Source organism: Onthophagus taurus, chromosome 2 (assembly GCF_036711975.1).
Source record: "Onthophagus taurus isolate NC chromosome 2, IU_Otau_3.0, whole genome shotgun sequence".
NCBI lineage: Eukaryota > Metazoa > Arthropoda > Insecta > Coleoptera > Scarabaeidae > Onthophagus > Onthophagus taurus.
In genome coordinates, this window is record NC_091967.1 from 10,521,055 (window position 1) to 10,541,392 (window position 20,338).

Below are 20,338 nucleotides of genomic sequence, written 5' to 3' on the forward strand. Positions count from 1 at the left end.
TTTTTTATTTCGCTTCGACGTTAATTGTTTAACGTTTGTAATGGAAAATTAATGTCCATGTATGCTTATAAGTATGCGGAATTTAATAAATTTATTACAAGTTGATTTGAAGAAATTCTTATAAAATTTTAACATTGAAACATTGAGTACAAGTTACATGATAATTTAAATAAATTGTTAGTAACTTTCCCCTGACTCGGTAACATTATATCGCAACACTACGATTTTAGACACGTTTTAGAAACGTTACCAAACACTAATTAACCTTGACAAAGTACTAATGGTGTCCTGGAAAGTGTCAATATAAATTTGATTTTGAATTACTTTTTAATTTCAATTATTTGATTCAATTTAGCATTAACAAATCGTGCGGTAGAGATCGTAAATAAAATAAAAATTTTAATTTCATTTGACACCAAGCTATAGTAATGTAAGAATGAATTAATAAATAATAAATGTATGGCTTCAAGTCATTATTTAAAATGCCAAAGACCTTGTAAGTTTATATCTAAAAAATAATATTCCACCGTTATTATTACAACCATTAAAATAAAGGTCATAAATATTAGTCTTCACAATAAATTCTTAAGAAAACCATATATTATATAGTGTGTTTGATTTCAGTTGTGTCATCTCGACTATTCTTGAAGATATGATAAATTGTTATAGAAAAAAAGTTGCTTAATATCATATTTATTTATTCATCTTTCATAGTTATGCATCGTAATTTTACAAGTTGTTAATGGTACCACTCGGGATATGGAGCGTGAAACCAAGTCTACCCTGCTAGAAATTTATGGAAGAAATAATCTCGCCCGACTTCAAAGACGACGGCCGCCCTAAGTTATAAAGGGCGGCCGTTATTATAAAGTATTACCGACTTCGAAGTCGGCCGAGATTTTGCTTGGGATTAGGAGCATATTACAAAAAAACTTTTAGAATAAACGTTGTAGGAAATTTTATTCTTAACAATATTTCTCTCTTCAATTTTTGCTCTAAGATGCATAAATATGGAGAAAAATAACATAATATGATGATTGGATGAATTCGTAGTTTTACATACTGCTGATAGTACCTAACGATTGGGATTCGGAGCATATTACAAAAAAACTTTTAGAACAAAAGTTGTAACAAATTCTATTCTTAACAACATTGTTCTCTGCCACTTTTGATCTCAGATGCATAAATATGGAGAAAAATAAGAAAATATGATAATTAGATGAATTCGTAGTTTTACATGCTGCTGATAGTACCTAACGATTGGGATTCGGAGCATATTACAAAAAAACTTTTAGAACAAAAGTTGTAACAAATTCTATTCCTAACAACATTGTTCTCTGTCACTTTTGCTCTCAGATGCATAAATATGGAGAAAAATAACATAATATGATGATTGGATGAATTCGTAGTTTTACATACTGCTGATAGTACCTAACGATTGGGATTCGGAGCATATTACAAAAAAACTTTTAGAACAAAAGATGTAACAAATTCTATTCCTAACAACAATGTTCTCTGTCACTTTTGCTCTCAGATGCATAAATATGGAGAAAAATAAGAAAATATGATAATTAGATGAATTCGTAGTTTTACATGCTGCTGATAGTACCTAACGATTGGGATTCGGAGCATATTACAAAAAAACTTTTAGAACAAAAGTTGTAACAAATTCTATTCTTAACAACATTGTTCTCTGCCACTTTTGCTCTCAGATGCATAAATATGGAGAAAAATAAGAAAATATGATAATTAGATGAATTCGTAGTTTTACATGCTGCTGATAGTACCTAACGATTGGGATTCGGAGCATATTACAAAAAAACTTTTAGAACAAAAGTTGTAACAAATTCTGTTCTTAACAACATTGTTCTCTGCCACTTTTGCTCTCAGATGCATAAATATGGAGAAAAATAAGAAAATATGATAATTAGATGAATTCGTAGTTTTACATGCTGCTGATAGTACCTAACGATTGGGATTCGGAGCATATTACAAAAAAACTTTTAGAACAAAAGTTGTAACAAATTCTATTCCTAACAACATTGTTCTCTGTCATTTTTGCTCTCAGATGCATAAATATGGAGAAAAATAAGAAAATATGATAATTAGATGAATTCGTAGTTTTACATGCTGCTGATAGTACCTAACGATTGGGATTCGGAGCATATTACAAAAAAACTTTTAGAACAAAAGTTGTAACAAATTCTATTCTTAACAACATTGTTCTCTGCCACTTTTGCTCTCAGATGCATAAATATGGAGAAAAATAAGAAAATATGATAATTAGATGAATTCGTAGTTTTACATGCTGCTGATAGTACCTAACGATTGGGATTCGGAGCATATTACAAAAAAACTTGTAGAACAAAAGTTGTAACAAACTCTATTCCTAACAACATTGTTCTCTGCCACTTTTGCTCTCAGATGCATAAATATGGAGAAAAATAAGAAAATATGATAATTAGATGAATTCGTAGTTTTACATGCTGCTGATAGTACCTAACGATTGGGATTCGGAGCATATTACAAAAAAACTTTTAGAACAAAAGTTGTAACAAATTCTATTCCTAACAACATTGTTCTCTGTCACTTTTGCTCTCAGATGCATAAATATGGAGAAAAATAAGAAAATATGATAATTAGATGAATTCGTAGTTTTACATGCTGCTGATAGTACCTAACGATTGGGATTCGGAGCATATTACAAAAAAACTTTTAGAACAAAAGTTGTAACAAATTCTATTCTTAACAACATTGTTCTCTGCCACTTTTGCTCTCAGATGCACAAATATGGAGAAAAATAAGAAAATATGATAATTAGATGAATTCGTAGTTTTACATGCTGCTGATAGTACCTAACGATTGGGATTCGGAGCATATTACAAAAAAACTTTTAGAACAAAAGTTGTAACAAATTCTATTCCTAACAACATTGTTCTGTGTCACTTTTGCTCTCAGATGCATAAATATGGAGAAAAATAAGAAAATATGATAATTAGATGAATTCGTAGTTTTACATGCTGCTGATAGTACCTAACGATTGGGATTCGGAGCATATTACAAAAAAACTTTTAGAACAAAAGTTGTAACAAATTCTATTCTTAACAATATTTCTCTCTTCCACTTTTGCTCTCAGATGCATAAATATGGAGAAAAATAACATAATATGATGATTAGATGAATCCGTAGTTTTACATACTGCTGATAGTACCTAACGATTGGGATTCGGAGCATATTACAAAAAAATTTTTAGAACAAAAGTTGTAACAAATTCTATTCCTAACAACATTGTTCTCTGTCACTTTTGCTCTCAGATGCATAAATATGGAGAAAAATAAGAAAATATGATAATTAGATGAATTCGTAGTTTTACATGCTGCTGATAGTACCTAACGATTGGGATTCGGAGCATATTACAAAAAAACTTTTAGAACAAAAGTTGTAACAAATTCTATTCCTAACAACATTGTTCTCTGTCACTTTTGCTCTCAGATGCATAAATATGGAGAAAAATAAGAAAATATGATAATTAGATGAATTCGTAGTTTTACATGCTGCTGATAGTACCTAACGATTGGGATTCGGAGCATATTACAAAAGAACTTTTAGAACAAAAGTTGTAACAAATTCTATTCTTAACAATATTTCTCTCTTCCACTTTTGCTCTCAGATGCATAAATATGGAGAAAATAAGAAAATATGATAATTAGATGAATTCGTAGTTTTACATGCTGCTGATAGTACCTAACGATTGGGATTCGGAGCATATTACAAAAGAACTTTTAGAACAAAAGTTGTAACAAATTCTATTCTTAACAATATTTCTCTCTTCCACTTTTGCTCTCAGATGCATAAATATGGAGAAAAATAACATAATATGATGATTAGATGAATCCGTAGTTTTATATACTGCTGATAGTACCTAACGATTGGGATTCGGAGCATATTACAAAAAAACTTTTAGAACAAAAGTTGTAACAAATTCTATTCCTAACAACATTGTTCTCTGTCACTTTTGCTCTCAGATACATAAATATGGAGAAAAATAAGAAAATATGATAATTAGATGAATTTGTAATTTTTCATGTTGTAATGTATTCGCTGTAATTAATACATTTGATGCTTAATTGTTTTTTAGAATATGCTAGATAATAGAATATTAAATATGGAGCAACTTTCCTTCTGTTACATATTGTCATATTTTTAACAATAGTCAAGATATCTGGTGTGACAGCTAAAATCAAACACACTGTATAATACAATAAATTTAATTAAATATTTGCGTATTCCATGTATTTAAGTTATTAACCTGTCTCGTTTTGAGTGAAACGTTAAAAAGTTCTGGGAAAAATTAAATTCGAAGAAATAATCTTTTGTTATACACGAAAAATGTAAGGAAATCTACAAACACAGTGCGTGTTAAAGGCGATTTGTTCGCTCAATTTAGTTTATACTTCCTGAATTCTGTATAAAATGCAATAAACTCATTAAAGAAATGCAACAATTTTATTGTTGCGTAATACTACATAAATACAAAAATAAATGAAGCAATATCCAATGTGTTCTTACCCGAAGAAAAAATAAGAATTAGTAATAAAATTGAACAGTTGTTTGAAAGTGACTTTCGTTAATAGTTTCAAGGCAGCTTCTAGATAATTACTAATATCTATCAAATGATTGGTTTTGTTACTCACCACCTATATAATTTATTATGCTTTTACATTATTTTCAGTTGTTCAATTCACGTTAAATCGCTTAATAATAATTATAAAAAAACACGATTAAATTTAAAAAAACTGACATACTTAAAATCGATAAAAAAAATTGTAAAAATCTTTCATTTCAAGTTTATTTAATGATAATCTCTGGTTTTAAGTCTTTTCGGTCAAGGACATCACCGAAAAGGCATCAAGGTGAACGGGGTTGTAATGTTTACAGGTCCAGGCAGCATTTGGATCGAAATGATGAAATGGATAACGAAATATCAATTTCTTTTTATATAGAAATCGAAACGAACTTTTTATTTTAAAACGTAAAATTAAAAAAGAACGTTATATAACGTAGTTTTTAGTTTTTCTGGAAAAAAAACTTTTAAAATGACCATTAAAATGTCCAAGTGAATCACTATTCGATAGCTTTCGATAAATGAACGAGTGCTTAAAACTATTATAGACAAAATTGCTGTAAAATTAGTTTATTTTTGTACATATTGGAAGGACGACCACACATTTTTTTTAATTGACGCCGTCAGTGAATAAACATACCCTGACATAATTGATGAATTTTACATAAATTAAACGTTGTACTCAAACTATTTTTTTAACCGCTCGTTTTAACCTTTATACGTTTTATTTTTTTTTTAATTTTCTTGTTAAACCAACTATAATAAAACATTTCTTTTTCTTCTATAATTACTTTCAGCATTAGTTTTATGATTTTAATGGTTTTTTTTGGAGATTATTTCATTATCAGTTAGATATTTAGTTGAAGTATGTGTCATCAATAATTGTGGTAATTTTAATGAGTATTTTTAACTATTTTGAACATTAATCCATTTCCTAAATATAGAGATTGTGTACTGAGTTTCTGACATAGAAGGAAAACTTATATTTTTACCAATCGAACTGATTTGACTGATTTAGGTTGCTCAATTAAATCCAATGAAACTATAAACGTTTACGTCATGCAATGTTAAATGGTCAATCACTTGCGAAAGTCCAAAGAATTATTGAAAACATCTATGAATGGATAATGAATACTTAGAAAAACCTGTTGCAGTAATCCAACGTTCAATCAATAACAGAATACTTGCACGCAATGCCACTGCAACCCCGATTAAAATCATTTTTGTGGTTCTTAGCTACTCTTTCTGGTTTTGTTACATGTTTAATCTTCTTTTATTAGAAAATATTATTGCTATACTATACATATATTTCGGCAAGTAAAAGATGCTTGTTGCAGAAACTCATGTGTGGTGAATGGGTTTGGCTCTTTTAATCCATCAGAGTTTGGTGGAGTCTAAGGTGAATGAATACATATTCTGGTGGTCTCAAGACTCTTCTCAATTTACTTTTCTAACTTCTCTGCAGTATTTTCGTAGAGAATAATCAAAACAGGTCGATCTGCTCACCAACCAAAGTTGATTTTTTCCAATTATTCTTTACTGTTCTATCCAAAAAATTGGAATTTGCATGCTGTCCTTTTAATAACTGCAACGCCATTTTTTCGAACTGGTGAAACTAAGAAAAATGTATTCTCACAACTTTACGACTCAATATGGCCTTTCTTACGGATATCCTAATACTCCCTTGAGTGGCGATCAAGGTTCAATGCTTCTGTAACAATAATTTAAATCTCTCACAGCTTTGTTAGCTTGAGAGAAGCCACAAAGTCTTTGATTGTGCCATTAAAACAGAAATGGAAGATTCTTTCTCCACTAATTTCCTGACACGCCGCTCACACCGTTTAATACCATAAAGACCAGTTGAAACTAAAGAGTCAGAATAGGACAAGAATTCTGACTGTAGACATAATTTATGCCATGACAGTGCTGAGTGCCTAATTTTGAGACTAATAAATTTTGGACTATATTTAGACCATAGGATTTGCTCTATTAGCGAAATAGATAGCTAGAGTGCTATATTTTTATAGTAACTCAAAACCGCAGTTTTTGAACTCTATGTTTGTTAGCCAGAATTGTAAGAACTTAAAATTAATTAATTATTATTAATGAACAAGTTATAACTGTCGAATCACATTTAACTAAGTCACCAAATGCACTTTTACAGAGTAATACCAAAATTACAATACTGTGATAGCTGATTATAGAAAGTAGACAATTCATTTCAAAGTTACTGTCTTTCCTGTGTTTTTGAAAGATTCTTTGATAAATTTTCTAAAAAAATATTAAAATTTAATTTTTCTACAAAACATATTAAATTCAGAATAAAAAGTTTTTAAAGCTCTAAAAGAATGTTTAAGGTTACGTTCGAAATCTTACGTAACCATAATAAAGAAATGCAATATCTAAAGTAAGTATAGTACAGTAATAAAACAGCTATAAGCACACACCGTGCTTGAACAGTCTAAAAGCCAATAGACAAGATCAAACCGGTATGTTGTAATGGTACTAAGAAATATTTTGCGAGACTTGTCACCATCTATTAGTTAAAAGAATTCCTTCGCATTCTTTAACATAATGAACAATAAATTTATTTCTAAAAGTACTTTTTAGAATATAATGAGTAATTTACTAAAAGAATTGGTATTTACCGTATAAATGTCAACGTTAATAAATTCTAATATAGTTTTATGAAAGTCTATCCGAAAATAACACAACTAAAATCGTCTAGAACATTATTTTAACAATAATGCGCTTCTAGTAACTTTACCAAGTTATTATTGTCGCTATTATAAATTCTCCATTTCGTAATGATTTAATTCCGATGACGACGTAGATTTTCGGCGTTTCAAAAATAATAAAAAACGTATCGTACGAAAGAAGTGGGGACCTCGTACGCTGCTACAAACGATTTTCGTGGAGATCCTGACGTTCAGTACGACGACGAACCGGGTTTGAAACGCGTCGTGCCGCCGCCGTCAACAACAACAAAAACGCCACCGCAAGGTTAGGGTCCGTTATAGCGCGAAAAGTGAAACCAAAATTTTCACTTTTGCCATTTTCCTTTATTCATTGTAAGATTTATTTAACTCGGCAACGGTCGTGCTTATAATTTTCACTTTTGTTTTTTCTCGCGTTCGGGATTTGTGTCAAATAAGCTTCTTGAGTGCGTTATTTTTTCTTTAATAATTCAACGTTAGTTGTTTACATTGGCGCGTCGTTCTCACTTTCTACAACTTATTAGAAATAAATAGTTAAAAAGGAAATTTTGCATTCGGTCTGTGATATTTCATTTGAAATTTATTGGAAAAATTTTGTTAATTGTAATTTATTGTAAGTGGTTTTTGTGGTTTTGGAATTGTGGTAGTAATGATAAAGACTGAAATGAGTAAGAAGAAATGTTTGTAAAAGAGTTGAATGAATGCTGATGATTAATATAAAAATTTAAATGATTATAAGTAAATGTTGGTTATTTCCAGAACGGTAGCATGGTATAAATTAAAGATGTAGTAGTAGTCTCGTAATGGAAAAACCCCTGAACTCTTAATATAAATTTAATTTAAAATTACTTTCACATATTTCTGTTAAAAATGTCTTGGAAACTCCGATTCATTTTATGTAATATTTTTAATGTAATTAATGTGGATTCATTAGAATCCACTTTATTTCATCATATTAATTATAAATTTATCGTTTTTACTTCTTTTTCGCTTCTTTTTTAACTTTCTATTTCATTCCGTATATCTTGATTGATATTGATTACGATTGTCTTAAATAGCAAACAGTTAAACAACATTTCTAAATAAATAAAAATCTAAATTTCTAAATCCAAATTTCTATTTTTATTATTAGAAACTTTCAAAATAGGACACCTCTATTTAAATTTTTCGTAAATTTCGTATACTTCTCTTACGAATAAACAATTTTCGATATTAATCCCAAATACCAAGTTGATTGAATTCCTGAATACGTTGAACAAATTGTTTTTATAGGCTATAAAATATTTACAAATACCAAACCTTTTCAAATCGAACTTTTATGCTAGAAAACATCAGTAGTCGTAATCATCAATAAATTGCCTAACAAAGTGGCAATTTAAGTATAATGAAGGACAAAATATTTCCAAGATTAGGTGAACAAGAAATGACGAGGCGATCACAAAGCCATGGTCATCTTTGGTTTGTTGAATTCATTGTTAGACACTGAAGGTTTTGTATTTTTATTGGAATTCGATTGATTCATGATTTTGATTCAACCAAAATTAGAAAATATCCTGAGCTGGCTCAAAGTCTATAAATTCCTTTTTGTCGATATCTTCTTCATTCAAGACTACTTCTATGTCTTCAGGCACTTCAGTAATGTCTATAACATTTCCATCTTCATCATCATCAAAAAATCGTCTAAAACTTTATGAATTACTTTTTATCTGTGGAAATTTTAATTAAGAAGAGACTAGGATTTAGGTGATATGCGTTGTGGTCATAAGGATATTAACTCCTAACTTCAGCTGTAGCAATGGATTGCAACAATTGCTGAATTTCGGCGAATGGAAGCACAACATAATATCCAACATTAAAGAATTTACAGAATTTCTAAAAGAAGAGAACAGAGCCCCTATTGTGCAGACGGAATTGTACAACATGAAATTGTAGTACTTTTACAAGTCTCTCTCTGAATGCAAATTCAATTCGGGAATTCGTTTTAAAGAAGTCAACTGAAGTTGCATAGAATGGAACGGAGTCAAGATTCTGGCTATATTGACCGAAAAAGAATTATTGCTTATTACGAGTAACAAAGTTTAAGGACTATTGAACGAAGATCTCAAACTATGTTAGGAAGAATTGATTTGAAAGCTAGAAAGCACATGAAATCACTAGAATCAGCTAAAATCCCAGTAGTAAGTATTATAGTAGCAAAGATGAACAATTTGTTCCGGAAATTGAATTTATAAGAGGAAGGACAGTATTATTCCCAAGAATAAGGAGTAATTTTCCATTCTGGCACGCTGTGTTGAAGTCCTCGATTTCAAATTAGAGGTGTGTCACACTGAGGAACGCGAATATATAGAGTTTTTCGAATAATTTGATTGCCTCAATGATGGTTTTTATCACCTTTGTGAGTTGTTTGCGGAATAGGCTTTAACGGTTTTTCTGATTTAGCTGACGGCAAAATGTTGGGCATACTGTAAACATAATCACTGCCTTCACACGGAGATTTTCCATACAAACTTGTCCATCAATGTCCAATTTGTAGAATCATCGTACGGATAAATCTCAGCTGCAAATTAAACTATTCGCATCTCTTTGTAGCAATCCATCTCATGGCATCGACAAGTATTCTGCCCCACGTCCAGATAGAGCATCATCAGCTTCATCTACCTCCGATACTGCTTTTCCTTATTTATGGTGAACGTCAATGTACGTAGATAGACCAAATTCCATTCCGACATTCGTAGAGCATTCTTTGACCATCTCCACCATTTAACAGCTCTCAGTCTATGAATATAACATGGTATGATCAAAATCAAGAAAATAGTTAATTTTTTTATTCCTAGATTGGTTTGTGCCTAAATTTTTAGTAATAATTTGTTAGTTTTCTTCCATTATCTAGTATCATGCTTGCTCTACAACTTTCTATTGAGGTGCGTTCCTACGGAACGTGAAAACAAACGTGTATTACGCCTTCTTGCTTTCATGCATGTGTTGAAGGAACCTTACCAGTCGTGGACCATTCACACGGATTGAAGTATTAGCGAAAACATGATACAGTTGATCGCGGAAAGTCGACCATGAACGAGCTGCTCATCAAGACTTGTGCTGTAATGATTTTCCGTGAAAGAATGAATGAAGAATGAATTAGTTGCCAAAATCGGAAAAAAAGTGATGGTGGATTAAAATCTGATATATGAGACAAGCAGTAAGCGCTAAAGTAATTTTGATTGTATGGGTGTTGCTGAAACAAGAAAATTTTTGCTGTAAACATCACTGTTGGTTATTTTCTTGAACTCCTGACAGTATGAACGTTTTTTCGTCCAAATCCAGGAATATTAAGCGCTTTAGAAATTTTCTCAGCTGCTGCCATTCTCAAATCTCGATTTCAGTATTCTTTGATAGTTGTATCATGTAACACTGGTTCACTAGCATACGTGTATCAGATGTTGAAAGAACTTTTCAGATATCCTTCGACTGAAACATTTCAGTCATTTGTAGAATAATCCTCAGTGGCATGCACATATACTGTCCATTATCCCAGTCTAAAGGACTTTAAATTAAAGCATTTGCAGATGTGTAGCTCAACAAGAAGTGTGGGTAAAGGGGTACCAATTAGACTTAGATGCCACCTGCAATTTGATATAAAAATCATTTATTTATGTTCATATTTAAGCTTAGCTTGATTTTTTAAAGATTCGAATTAATATTTTTAAGTCAAATAACTTCGTTTCTAAAAACTTATTCATCTCCAAATTAAGATTTTTTTTTTTCATTTCTTTGAAATATTAACGAAATTGTAATCATTTACAAATAGTTTTCTTCGAAATCATTAAAATATTTGTTCCTTTGAGTTTGTTGAAATCATAAAACTAATGAAAAAAACGACAAAATAAATTTAAAATAGCCATTCAATTCATGTTTTACTATTTACACTTCCAAGTAAATATAAAATTTAACACCTCCCAATAACCAAATAAACGTTGGTCAAGGATTAATTGTAATATTTTGCTGCCACCGCATATAATGATTCAGTCAATTTAGCAGAATCGAACACATTCCATTTTATTAACCAACTAATACTCGTAAAAAACTAAAATTGTGACGAAACGATTCGGTAAAAATATTTGCAATACTCAAGTGAGTATTCGCGATAAAATGATTTAAAGACAAATTTAGTATATATTTTTTAATCGTATTTATTTTAATTTGTGTGTGTGTAAGGTTGTGACTTTCCCTTCGGTTCGTTCGTAGTCGTTGCAAAAACGAATTCAAGTGGCAAATGGTAAAACGTGGTTTGTTATAGCCGATTGCAAAATTCCTTCTTGCTAAAACCATACCAGAAGACATTTTCCTATATTTATTTTCCGCAGGACGTACACGTAAGACACGAGAAAGAGATAAAAAACAACATGTTTTGCTGGCAGTGAAAGTGGACATTGTATAATATTTTGACTTTTACCGTTTTCATCGAACCGCATTAATGAAAACGTCAGCACTTGGAACTAATAATATGTTAAAAACGTAAGTTTCTTTTTATATTATACGTATAATATCAAAATCAATTTATTTTCTTGTGTAATTTAATAAATCATACAAAAAGTATGAACTCAACATCATATATTTATTATTTATACATCTGAAGACGCATGACTAATCCCGAAACTTTCTAGGTCCAGTGTTAGTTCTATCGCTAGTGTTAGTCCTAGTTTTAGTTATTATTCAACGTTCGATTGCTGTATATTTTCATTGAATTAAAGCTAGAACTAACACTAGACCTAGAACTAGAAACATTTGGGTTTAGCCTTTTGCTACCGTCCTTTGGTTTAACTTCTGCTTAGGTTAAAGACAATTTTTATTTAAAAGTCGTGAAAAATCGATTTCTCAACGTATTTTGTCAAATTTGTTACTTTTTCATGAATAAAACACCAATTGAAAATCTCTGTCTGCTTTTAAGCTAATAATTTTTGAATTTTTATGACTTTGTAAAGATAACATTTTTCCATCGTTTTTTAAAACTCGTGAAAAATCGAATTCTTAAGATATTTTGATGAAATGTTGACAGTTTATAGAGAAAGATATGTATTTTTTTATAAATCAAATCGTATTTGAAAATCTGTATTTGTTTTTGAGATAATAATTTTTGAAATCAACCTCAATATCTAAATCTTTAATAAATCACGAAAAATCGAATTCTTAAGATATTTTGATAATATCTTAAATATCGTAATTTATAGAAGAAGATATGTACTTTTTCATGAACCAAACCGTATTGGAAAATCTCTGTTCGTCTTTGAGATAATTGTTTTTGAAATCAACCTCAATTTCTATGACTTTATGAAGTCAACAATTTTCGACAATCATCTTTAAAAAATCACGAAAAATCGGACTCTTAAGATATCTTGGTAAAATGTTCGTGATTTATAGAAGAAGATGTGTATTTTTTTATGAACCAAACCATATTTGAAAATTTCTATCCGTCTTTGAGATAATAGCTTTTGAAATCAACCTCAGTTTTTATGACTTTATGAAGGTAACAATTTCCGACTATCATCTTTAAAAAATCGCAAAAAATCGAATTCTTAAGATATATTTATGAAATATTAACAGTTTATAGAGGAAGATATGTACTTTTTGATGAACCAAACTGTATTTGAAAATCTTTATCCGTCTTTGAGATAATAGCTTTTGAAATCAACCTCAATTTTTATGACTTTATGAAGTCAACAATTATCGACTATCATCTTTAAAAAATCGTGAAAAATCGAATTCTTAAGATATCTTGATGAAATATTGACAGTTTATAGAGGAAGATATGTACTTTTTCATGATCCAAACCGTATTTGAAAATCTCTATTCGTCTTTGAGATAATAGTTTTTGAAATGAACCTCAATTTTTATGACTTTACCACTAGAACTCATACTAGACCTAGAACTAGAAACACTGTGCTAGTTAGAACTAGTTTTAAGTATAATTCCGCGCTAGATTGTTATATATTTTTATTGAACTTAATTATAACTTTTGGCTATAACGTACATTCGCTTCTCCGTATTAATCCGTTATATCGATGTTTTCCTGTACTTGATTAGTTAAAAAAGTTTCGTAGTGAGTGTGGTTTGCCGATCTAGTGACCTTTGAGCTAGTACTTTTCAATGTTAAGTTCTGTTCAAGGCACGTTGTGAAACTCAAAAGACCTTGCGCGATTCCTTTTTTTAAATCGCGCTTTTTATGATAATTAGCATAATTGCCTCTACGATAATATTCTAAGTGCAAACGCAACAATCCAATTTGTGCATTAAGATATATGTTTTATGTGTTAAATTTATTTTTATTGATACGTTTTAGTGACGCACTCAAATCCAGGTATTGATTTAAAAAAAATCAAAGTAAAATCGTTTTTATTGCAAAAACATGGTGCGTAATGTCTTTATTTTTGTTGTGTCATTTGACAATACAATATCCTCAGGGGGGATTACTCCTTATATAAATGTTCGCTCACACTCTCTTTCTTCTTTCTGCGCGAATTTACGCAACGCTGACTCATCGTTTTATAAAAGTGAGTTGCACGAAAATTGGGTCGACGTATTCAGAGCGATTTTAATTAGTAACTTAGTATAGTAATTAGCAGTTTCTTTTTTTCTAAACTTCCTTATTTAGCAATAAACTTGTTAAGAACCTCATTAAATTGTTTGTAATCTTTGTAGACATCCATTACAATTTTTACGGTTATATTAACATAAGTTTTTTATTTTGGTTATCATGAGACTCATAACTTTTTCTTGTTTCGGTAACTTTATCAAATTTGGCGTTGTAAACAAACCAAAAAATTCTTTTGTAATACAATTTCGGTATCAACTAATTGTTTTTAGTAAAGTTTAACGAGGAAACGTACAAAAGATAAAACTCGTGTGCGTCTCAAGGTTTTACGTTCGCGGAATACTCATAAGATTAATCAGCATTTAATTAATTTCTCAATAGAAAAAAAATGAGGTATTCTAACTTGAACAGATGTCGTTCTAATAAATATCTCGTTTAATTTAATTTTTTTGAATGAGTAAATTGATTGTGCAAAAGTACCTGAACCTTTCACGTACTTACAAGATACGACCTGATTGTTGTTCTTGAAGGGTAACTGCTTACGTAAATCTATTAAACTATTCGTCATTGTAACAATGGGAATTTAAATTAGAATAGATCACAATTAGTTATTAAATATATGCAGAAATAATTAAATGTTGGAATTTATTGATCGTTAAAGAAATCGCTTTTTTTTTCTGCTATTTCTATAATTTAATGAATTTAGTGATTTATGAAATAGAAAATTTCTCAATTAGTATTTAAACAGTGAAACGAAGGCCATCAAGTGGCAACTTATCCAATTACAGAAAACATTACCGGTTAAAATTTATTTTGCGCGTAAATCGTGGTGGACAAACATAAATGAATGTATAAATTATTTTGCAAAATAATTTCTTTTTGTATAAGAAAATATTAAAAATAATAATGAAGTTACGAATACATTCCAATCGCCCATAAACGATTCGAATGGAGATAGTTTTGGATCGTTGGCTTCTAAAACTGACGTATTAATCGTTCGGTATTACGACACGTGAAAGTCAATGGCTGAACCACTTCAAAGTAATCGGAAGTAAATCGAATTTATTGCGATAAATCTATTGAAAAAATGTTTCCTCATTTTTTTAATAAATTTCTATATAATGTTGCATTATATGTATATTTTTTCAAATAAAATATTCGTCCTTCAATCTTAAGAAAATCAATAATAAATGTATTGAATAAGATTTCTTTCATTTCTTGCTATTTTACCTCATTCGCAATCTTTTACGATCACTTCCACCTATTCATCTATTTTAGAAACTTACAACAGCCAATTTTAAATTCTTTCTTGATATTTCATTTCTCCATTCCATTCCACTTGCAGCTATTAGTGATCTGTTTCCACTGATTCAGTTTTTCAATCCACTACTTATCAATTGTAGCTACAACTTGTTTATACAAGAATTATTGAGTTTTAATGTCACTATACTCTTGTAATTAAAACCAACAAGAATACTTCTGTCGTCATTTCGGGTGATCTTTTGAAATCCAGAACATCGAGATTGTAAGTAACTCAATAGTGCCAAATATTGTATGAGATTAGACTTAATATAAGAACCTGTATCTCTTTTGAAGGCAAAGCCAAGTATAAAAAATATGTAGTTTTACCATTACTAACTCTTATCTGTGTATGTGTTGTATAGACCTGTAGAACAATTTGCTTTACTGAGAGTTAGTAATTATGAAAAGCTCTTATTGATGGAGTTGCTGATTGCGAACTTGTATACTGCTGCTTGGTTCTAGACTTCCTTGGTCCTTTTCTCAATTCGATGGTAAAAACATTCCCAGGTAATAATGTGCACGAATTCAAATAAAAGTTAACTCCATACCGTCCCACAGAAACACCCTTCAATTTTTGCCCTTTATAGCTCTATTAATTTTATCATAATACCTCTAACCAAAATCATCATAATCAGCTACTAAGGTTTGCTCAAAAATTCAAGTTTATTCAGAATTCGGAACAATTCATAATCATGAAGTTGTTGTCCGTCTTATTCAACAACAATTGTTGCTCTAAGTTCTGGAATAAATTTAATCACAGGCTAAGAAATATAATTTTTGTACATAACGAAATTTGGGTTTGAGAAAAATCTCAAGTTCACAATTTTGTGTTTTTGAAATTAAAAATCTATTATGCACATTTCTTCCAATATCATTGTCACTTTCCTATTATTAAGTTTCTTCCTACTTCAGTATACATTCTATAAAAGCCTACCCAGCAATAAATCCAAAAACACACTGGTATCTTTGCTTCACTGCATATCTTTGAGATTATAACTAGGGCACGGAACTTTTGTAACAAAACGATACGATTTCCCCCCTCCACTCGTTCTGATTAAAAAAACAACATACTGTTCAGTGGGAAATTAAAATTTCAAGTTAAAAAAAAATTGTTTTAACAAAAATTGTTCCTGAAACAATTCTAAACAAACTTTGTCAACAATTTTTTTTGATTTAATCATTAATTAAAGAGATAACCTCAAAATAATAATTTTTCCACTTTTATACATAATTACACTTAGATGCTTAATTAATAGAGATGTAAAATTTTTTTATTAAGATAATTGATTCAAAATCGAAATTGGAACAAATTTTATTTAAAACATTTTTTGATAAAACCAATAATTATTGAGATAATTAATTTTGATAGCATACTATTCAGAGGGAAATTAAAATTTCAAGATAGCTAAAAATTGTATTAACAAACACTGTTTCTGAAGTAATTCTAAACAAATTTTGTTAACAAAATTTTTTGATTAAATCAACAATAAGGATATAACCTCAAAAATATTAATTTTTGTACCATACTGTTCAGTGGGAAATTAAAATTTCAAGTTAGCAAAAAATGTTATTAACAAACACTGTTCCTGAAGTAATTCTAAACAAATGTTGTTAATAAAAATTTTTGATTTGATCAATAATAAGGATATAACCTCAAAAATATTAATTTTTGTACCATACTGTTCAGTGGGAAATTAAAATTTCAAGTTAGCAAAAAATTTTATTAACAAACACTGTTCCTGAAGTAATTCTAAACAAATGTTGTTAATAAAAATTTTTGATTTGATCAATAATAAGGATATAACCTCAAAAATATTAATTTTTGTACCATACTGTTCAGTGGGAAATTAAAATTTCAAGTTAGCAAAAAATTTTATTAACAAACACTGTTCCTGAAGTAATTCTAAACAAATGTTGTTAATAAAAATTTTTGATTTGATCAATAATTAAGAACATAACATCAAAAAAAATTTTATATATATATTTTTATTGAAAAAATCGTTTTAGAATTTAATTTAGAACAACTTTTGTATGAAATTTTTTGCTGAGAACGAGTGGAGGGGGGAAATTGTGTCGTTTTGTTACAAAAGTTCCGTGCCCTAATTATAACAAACAGTTCAGCAGTTGTTTACCTCCCGTTTTTAGACAATTTAAATTTAAACTGGGCATTAATATCGAGGTTGAGATTGTATCCTTGCTGGAAGTAAAGATACATAGGTACGAGGTTAAGATAATGGAATGTGAAGATAATTTCTGCAATTGATTAATATTACGATCTTAGACGAAGACTTGTTAATGGTTCACAGCAAGCATCTAATTTTACACCATTTCTTTTAACAACTTCTAACTACATCTTTTCTGCAAAGCACTATGGTATACTTTTTAACCCTTAATTAATGATTTGATAGTTTTTGACAAAGTTTGTTCCAATAATAGCGCAAAATGTTTCTTCCTTCGAACGAGTTTTTCTAGACTTGGTACACTTTTTCCACCTTTCTTTCTAAGCACGAGAAATTGCAATATCCGTATGTTTAATACCATTTTTTTCAAATCTATTGATGTACACATTCCTCATAACATTTCTTATTCTCTTTAAATACACGATTTATCTTTTGCAATATTTTTGCAGTTAATGAAAAGTGAAAATGTTAACCACGTAGAAAGTGAATCGAGGTCAATGTCGCAATACTTACGAGACGACACTCAAAGAGCCATAAACCTTGAAGTTCTCACTTGCCAAATTTCATATTTACTTAAACATAGAGCTCCGTTTGTGTCGCCGAACTTTACACGACGAAACCTTTTCGAACTCGCCTCTAGATATTTATAGTTTTCTTGCCATATTTAGAAGACCAACAGACAATGGGTTGCAATTAACCGAAGCCTAATTTCGTCTTTATGGACTATTAAAATTGTACAGATATGAATGTCATCAAGGTCTGCTTACGATTTTTTAATATATATTCCTTTGATGTGTACGGATATGTTTACTTGTCGATTTGTTGTGGAATCAGTAGTTCTAGAATTCTTGACCAGGATGGAGTGAAAAAATGTTGTGTTAAAAAAAATGTTGGTGTAAAAATTGTTTTTCGACCATTTTTTAATTAATAACGTTAGGGAAAAAAATGTGAGTACTTTATTAAATCTTAATTGATTACAAAAAAAAATGATTATAAATTTTAATGCGAAAGTCTTGCTGTATTCATAAATATTAAAATCATTGTTTAACCCACTTTTATTCAGCTCATAATGTTACCTAACATACTAATTTTTGTGTATTCAAGTCTTGTACGAAGTGAACGCGATGGTACGATGCGACAACAACTTGGAATTCTTATAAAAAATGTACAATAGCAATTATTACTTTTATAACCAATTTTTTTATTAAATTCTTTTAATTGTTTTTTTCGAATATAAAAGATAAAATATGACTTGTCATAAAAAACTAAATTAAATTTTAACAATTAAAATGGTGTAGTTGATTGAAACATGTTTGCGGTATCCGCTATCCGGTATATTTTTCTATCTTGGGAAAATCGGTGACATAATCGTTTTCTGGGCGATTGGATCAAAGAAAGGTAAAAGATTTCCGAGAAATGCGTACAACTGCACGGTGAAAGGGGATTTACTTCTAAGAAAAAAAACGTAGAATTCAATCCCATTAGTAGGACATTTATGTTTGAGGATTTAGATAGTAGAAAAAACATATTTTAGAAATTAGAGAGGATTGTATGACACTTCCTTTAACATATTTTGAAATATTCTCGTTTTACTTTTTTATGGTAAAATTCGTTGTTTGCATTCACATCTAAATTATTTTTAGTCAAGAAAGAATTGTGACGAAATGTTACCTTAAAAGGTGAATTTCTTTTTTTGATTCGAAGGAATATAATTTTGAAAAATGACATTTATTGTGTTTAAAAATCTAAAATGTTGAGTAAAAGTTATATACATACATCAAAGTCTGGAAAGTTGTCCATAGAAGATTTTGAGAATTTTATGGTGATGGGAAATCATCCTGAGTCTTATTTGTGATTGTGCCTAACTTTTTTGCTACCATCTTTTGGTTTAAGTTGTGCTTAGGTTAAAGACAATTTTTATTTAAAAGTCGTGAAAAATCGATTTCTCCACGTATCTTGTCAAATTTTTTACTTTTTCATGAACAAAAAAGCAATGAAAATCTCTTCTTGCTTTTAAGCTAATAATTTACATATTTTTCCATCGTTTTTTAAAACGTGTGAAAAATCGAATACTTAAGATATTTTAATGAAATGTTGACAGTTCATAGAGAAAGATATGTGCTTTTTGATGAACCAAGCCGTATTTGAATATCTCTATTCGTCTTTGAGATATTAGTTTTTTAAATGAACCTCAATTTTTATGACTTTATGAAAGTAACAATTTTCCACAATCATCTTTAAAAAATCGCGAAAAATCGGACTCTTAAGATATCTTGGTAAAATGTTCGTAATTTATAGAAGAAGAAGTGTACTTTTTCATGAACCAAACCGTATTTGAAAATCTCTATCCGTCTTTGAGGTAATAGCTTTTGAAATCAACCTCAGTTTTTATGACTTTATGAAGGTAACAATTTTCGACTATCATCTTTAAAAAATCGCGAAAAATCGAATTCTTAATATATTTTGATGAAATATTGACAGTTTATAGAGGAAGATATGTACTTTTTCATGAACCAAACCGTATTTGAAAATCTCTATTCGTCTTTGAGATAATGGTTTTTGAAGTGAACCTTAATTTTTATGACTTTATGAATTTAACAATTTTCGACTATTTTTTTTTTAAATCGTGATTTTATCACTATAACGCATACTAGACTTAGAACTAGAAACACTCTGGTTTAGCCGCACGTCTCTAGAGACGGCTAAATGACGGCGAATGTTAAGCACAACGCTTTGTCATCAGCCGATTTAAAATATCAAATTTTAATTTGACTTGTGATTTATCTTTTTTGAGTTTGGAAATGATCATCAACTGATAAAAGAATCAAAACAGCTTTGCAATTACAACATTACATGACAGTTTCAAGAAAAAACTTTATTTATATATTAATTTGTTCGACTTAAACGAAAACAACTATATTAAAATATT

General features: G+C 29.6%; 1 protein-coding gene across 11 annotated transcripts in view; it reads left to right on the top strand.

Annotated features, from left to right (window-relative positions):
• The window catches only part of LOC111426894 (ABC-type transporter snustorr), a 34,277-nt gene that overhangs the window by 4,423 nt on the left and 9,516 nt on the right, over window positions 1–20,338 (top strand). The window contains exons 1-2 of one of the 11 annotated variants that reach the window (XM_023061759.2): window positions 7,563–7,627; window positions 11,703–11,853. The exons of 1 other annotated variant lie outside the window; for it this stretch is intronic. In XM_023061759.2, the coding sequence (XP_022917527.1) occupies window positions 11,813–11,853 (41 nt within the window). In that variant the 5' untranslated portion in view covers window positions 7,563–7,627; window positions 11,703–11,812. 9 more of the 11 variants (XM_023061761.2, XM_071194208.1, XM_023061763.2 and 6 more) reach the window with 9 other exon arrangements.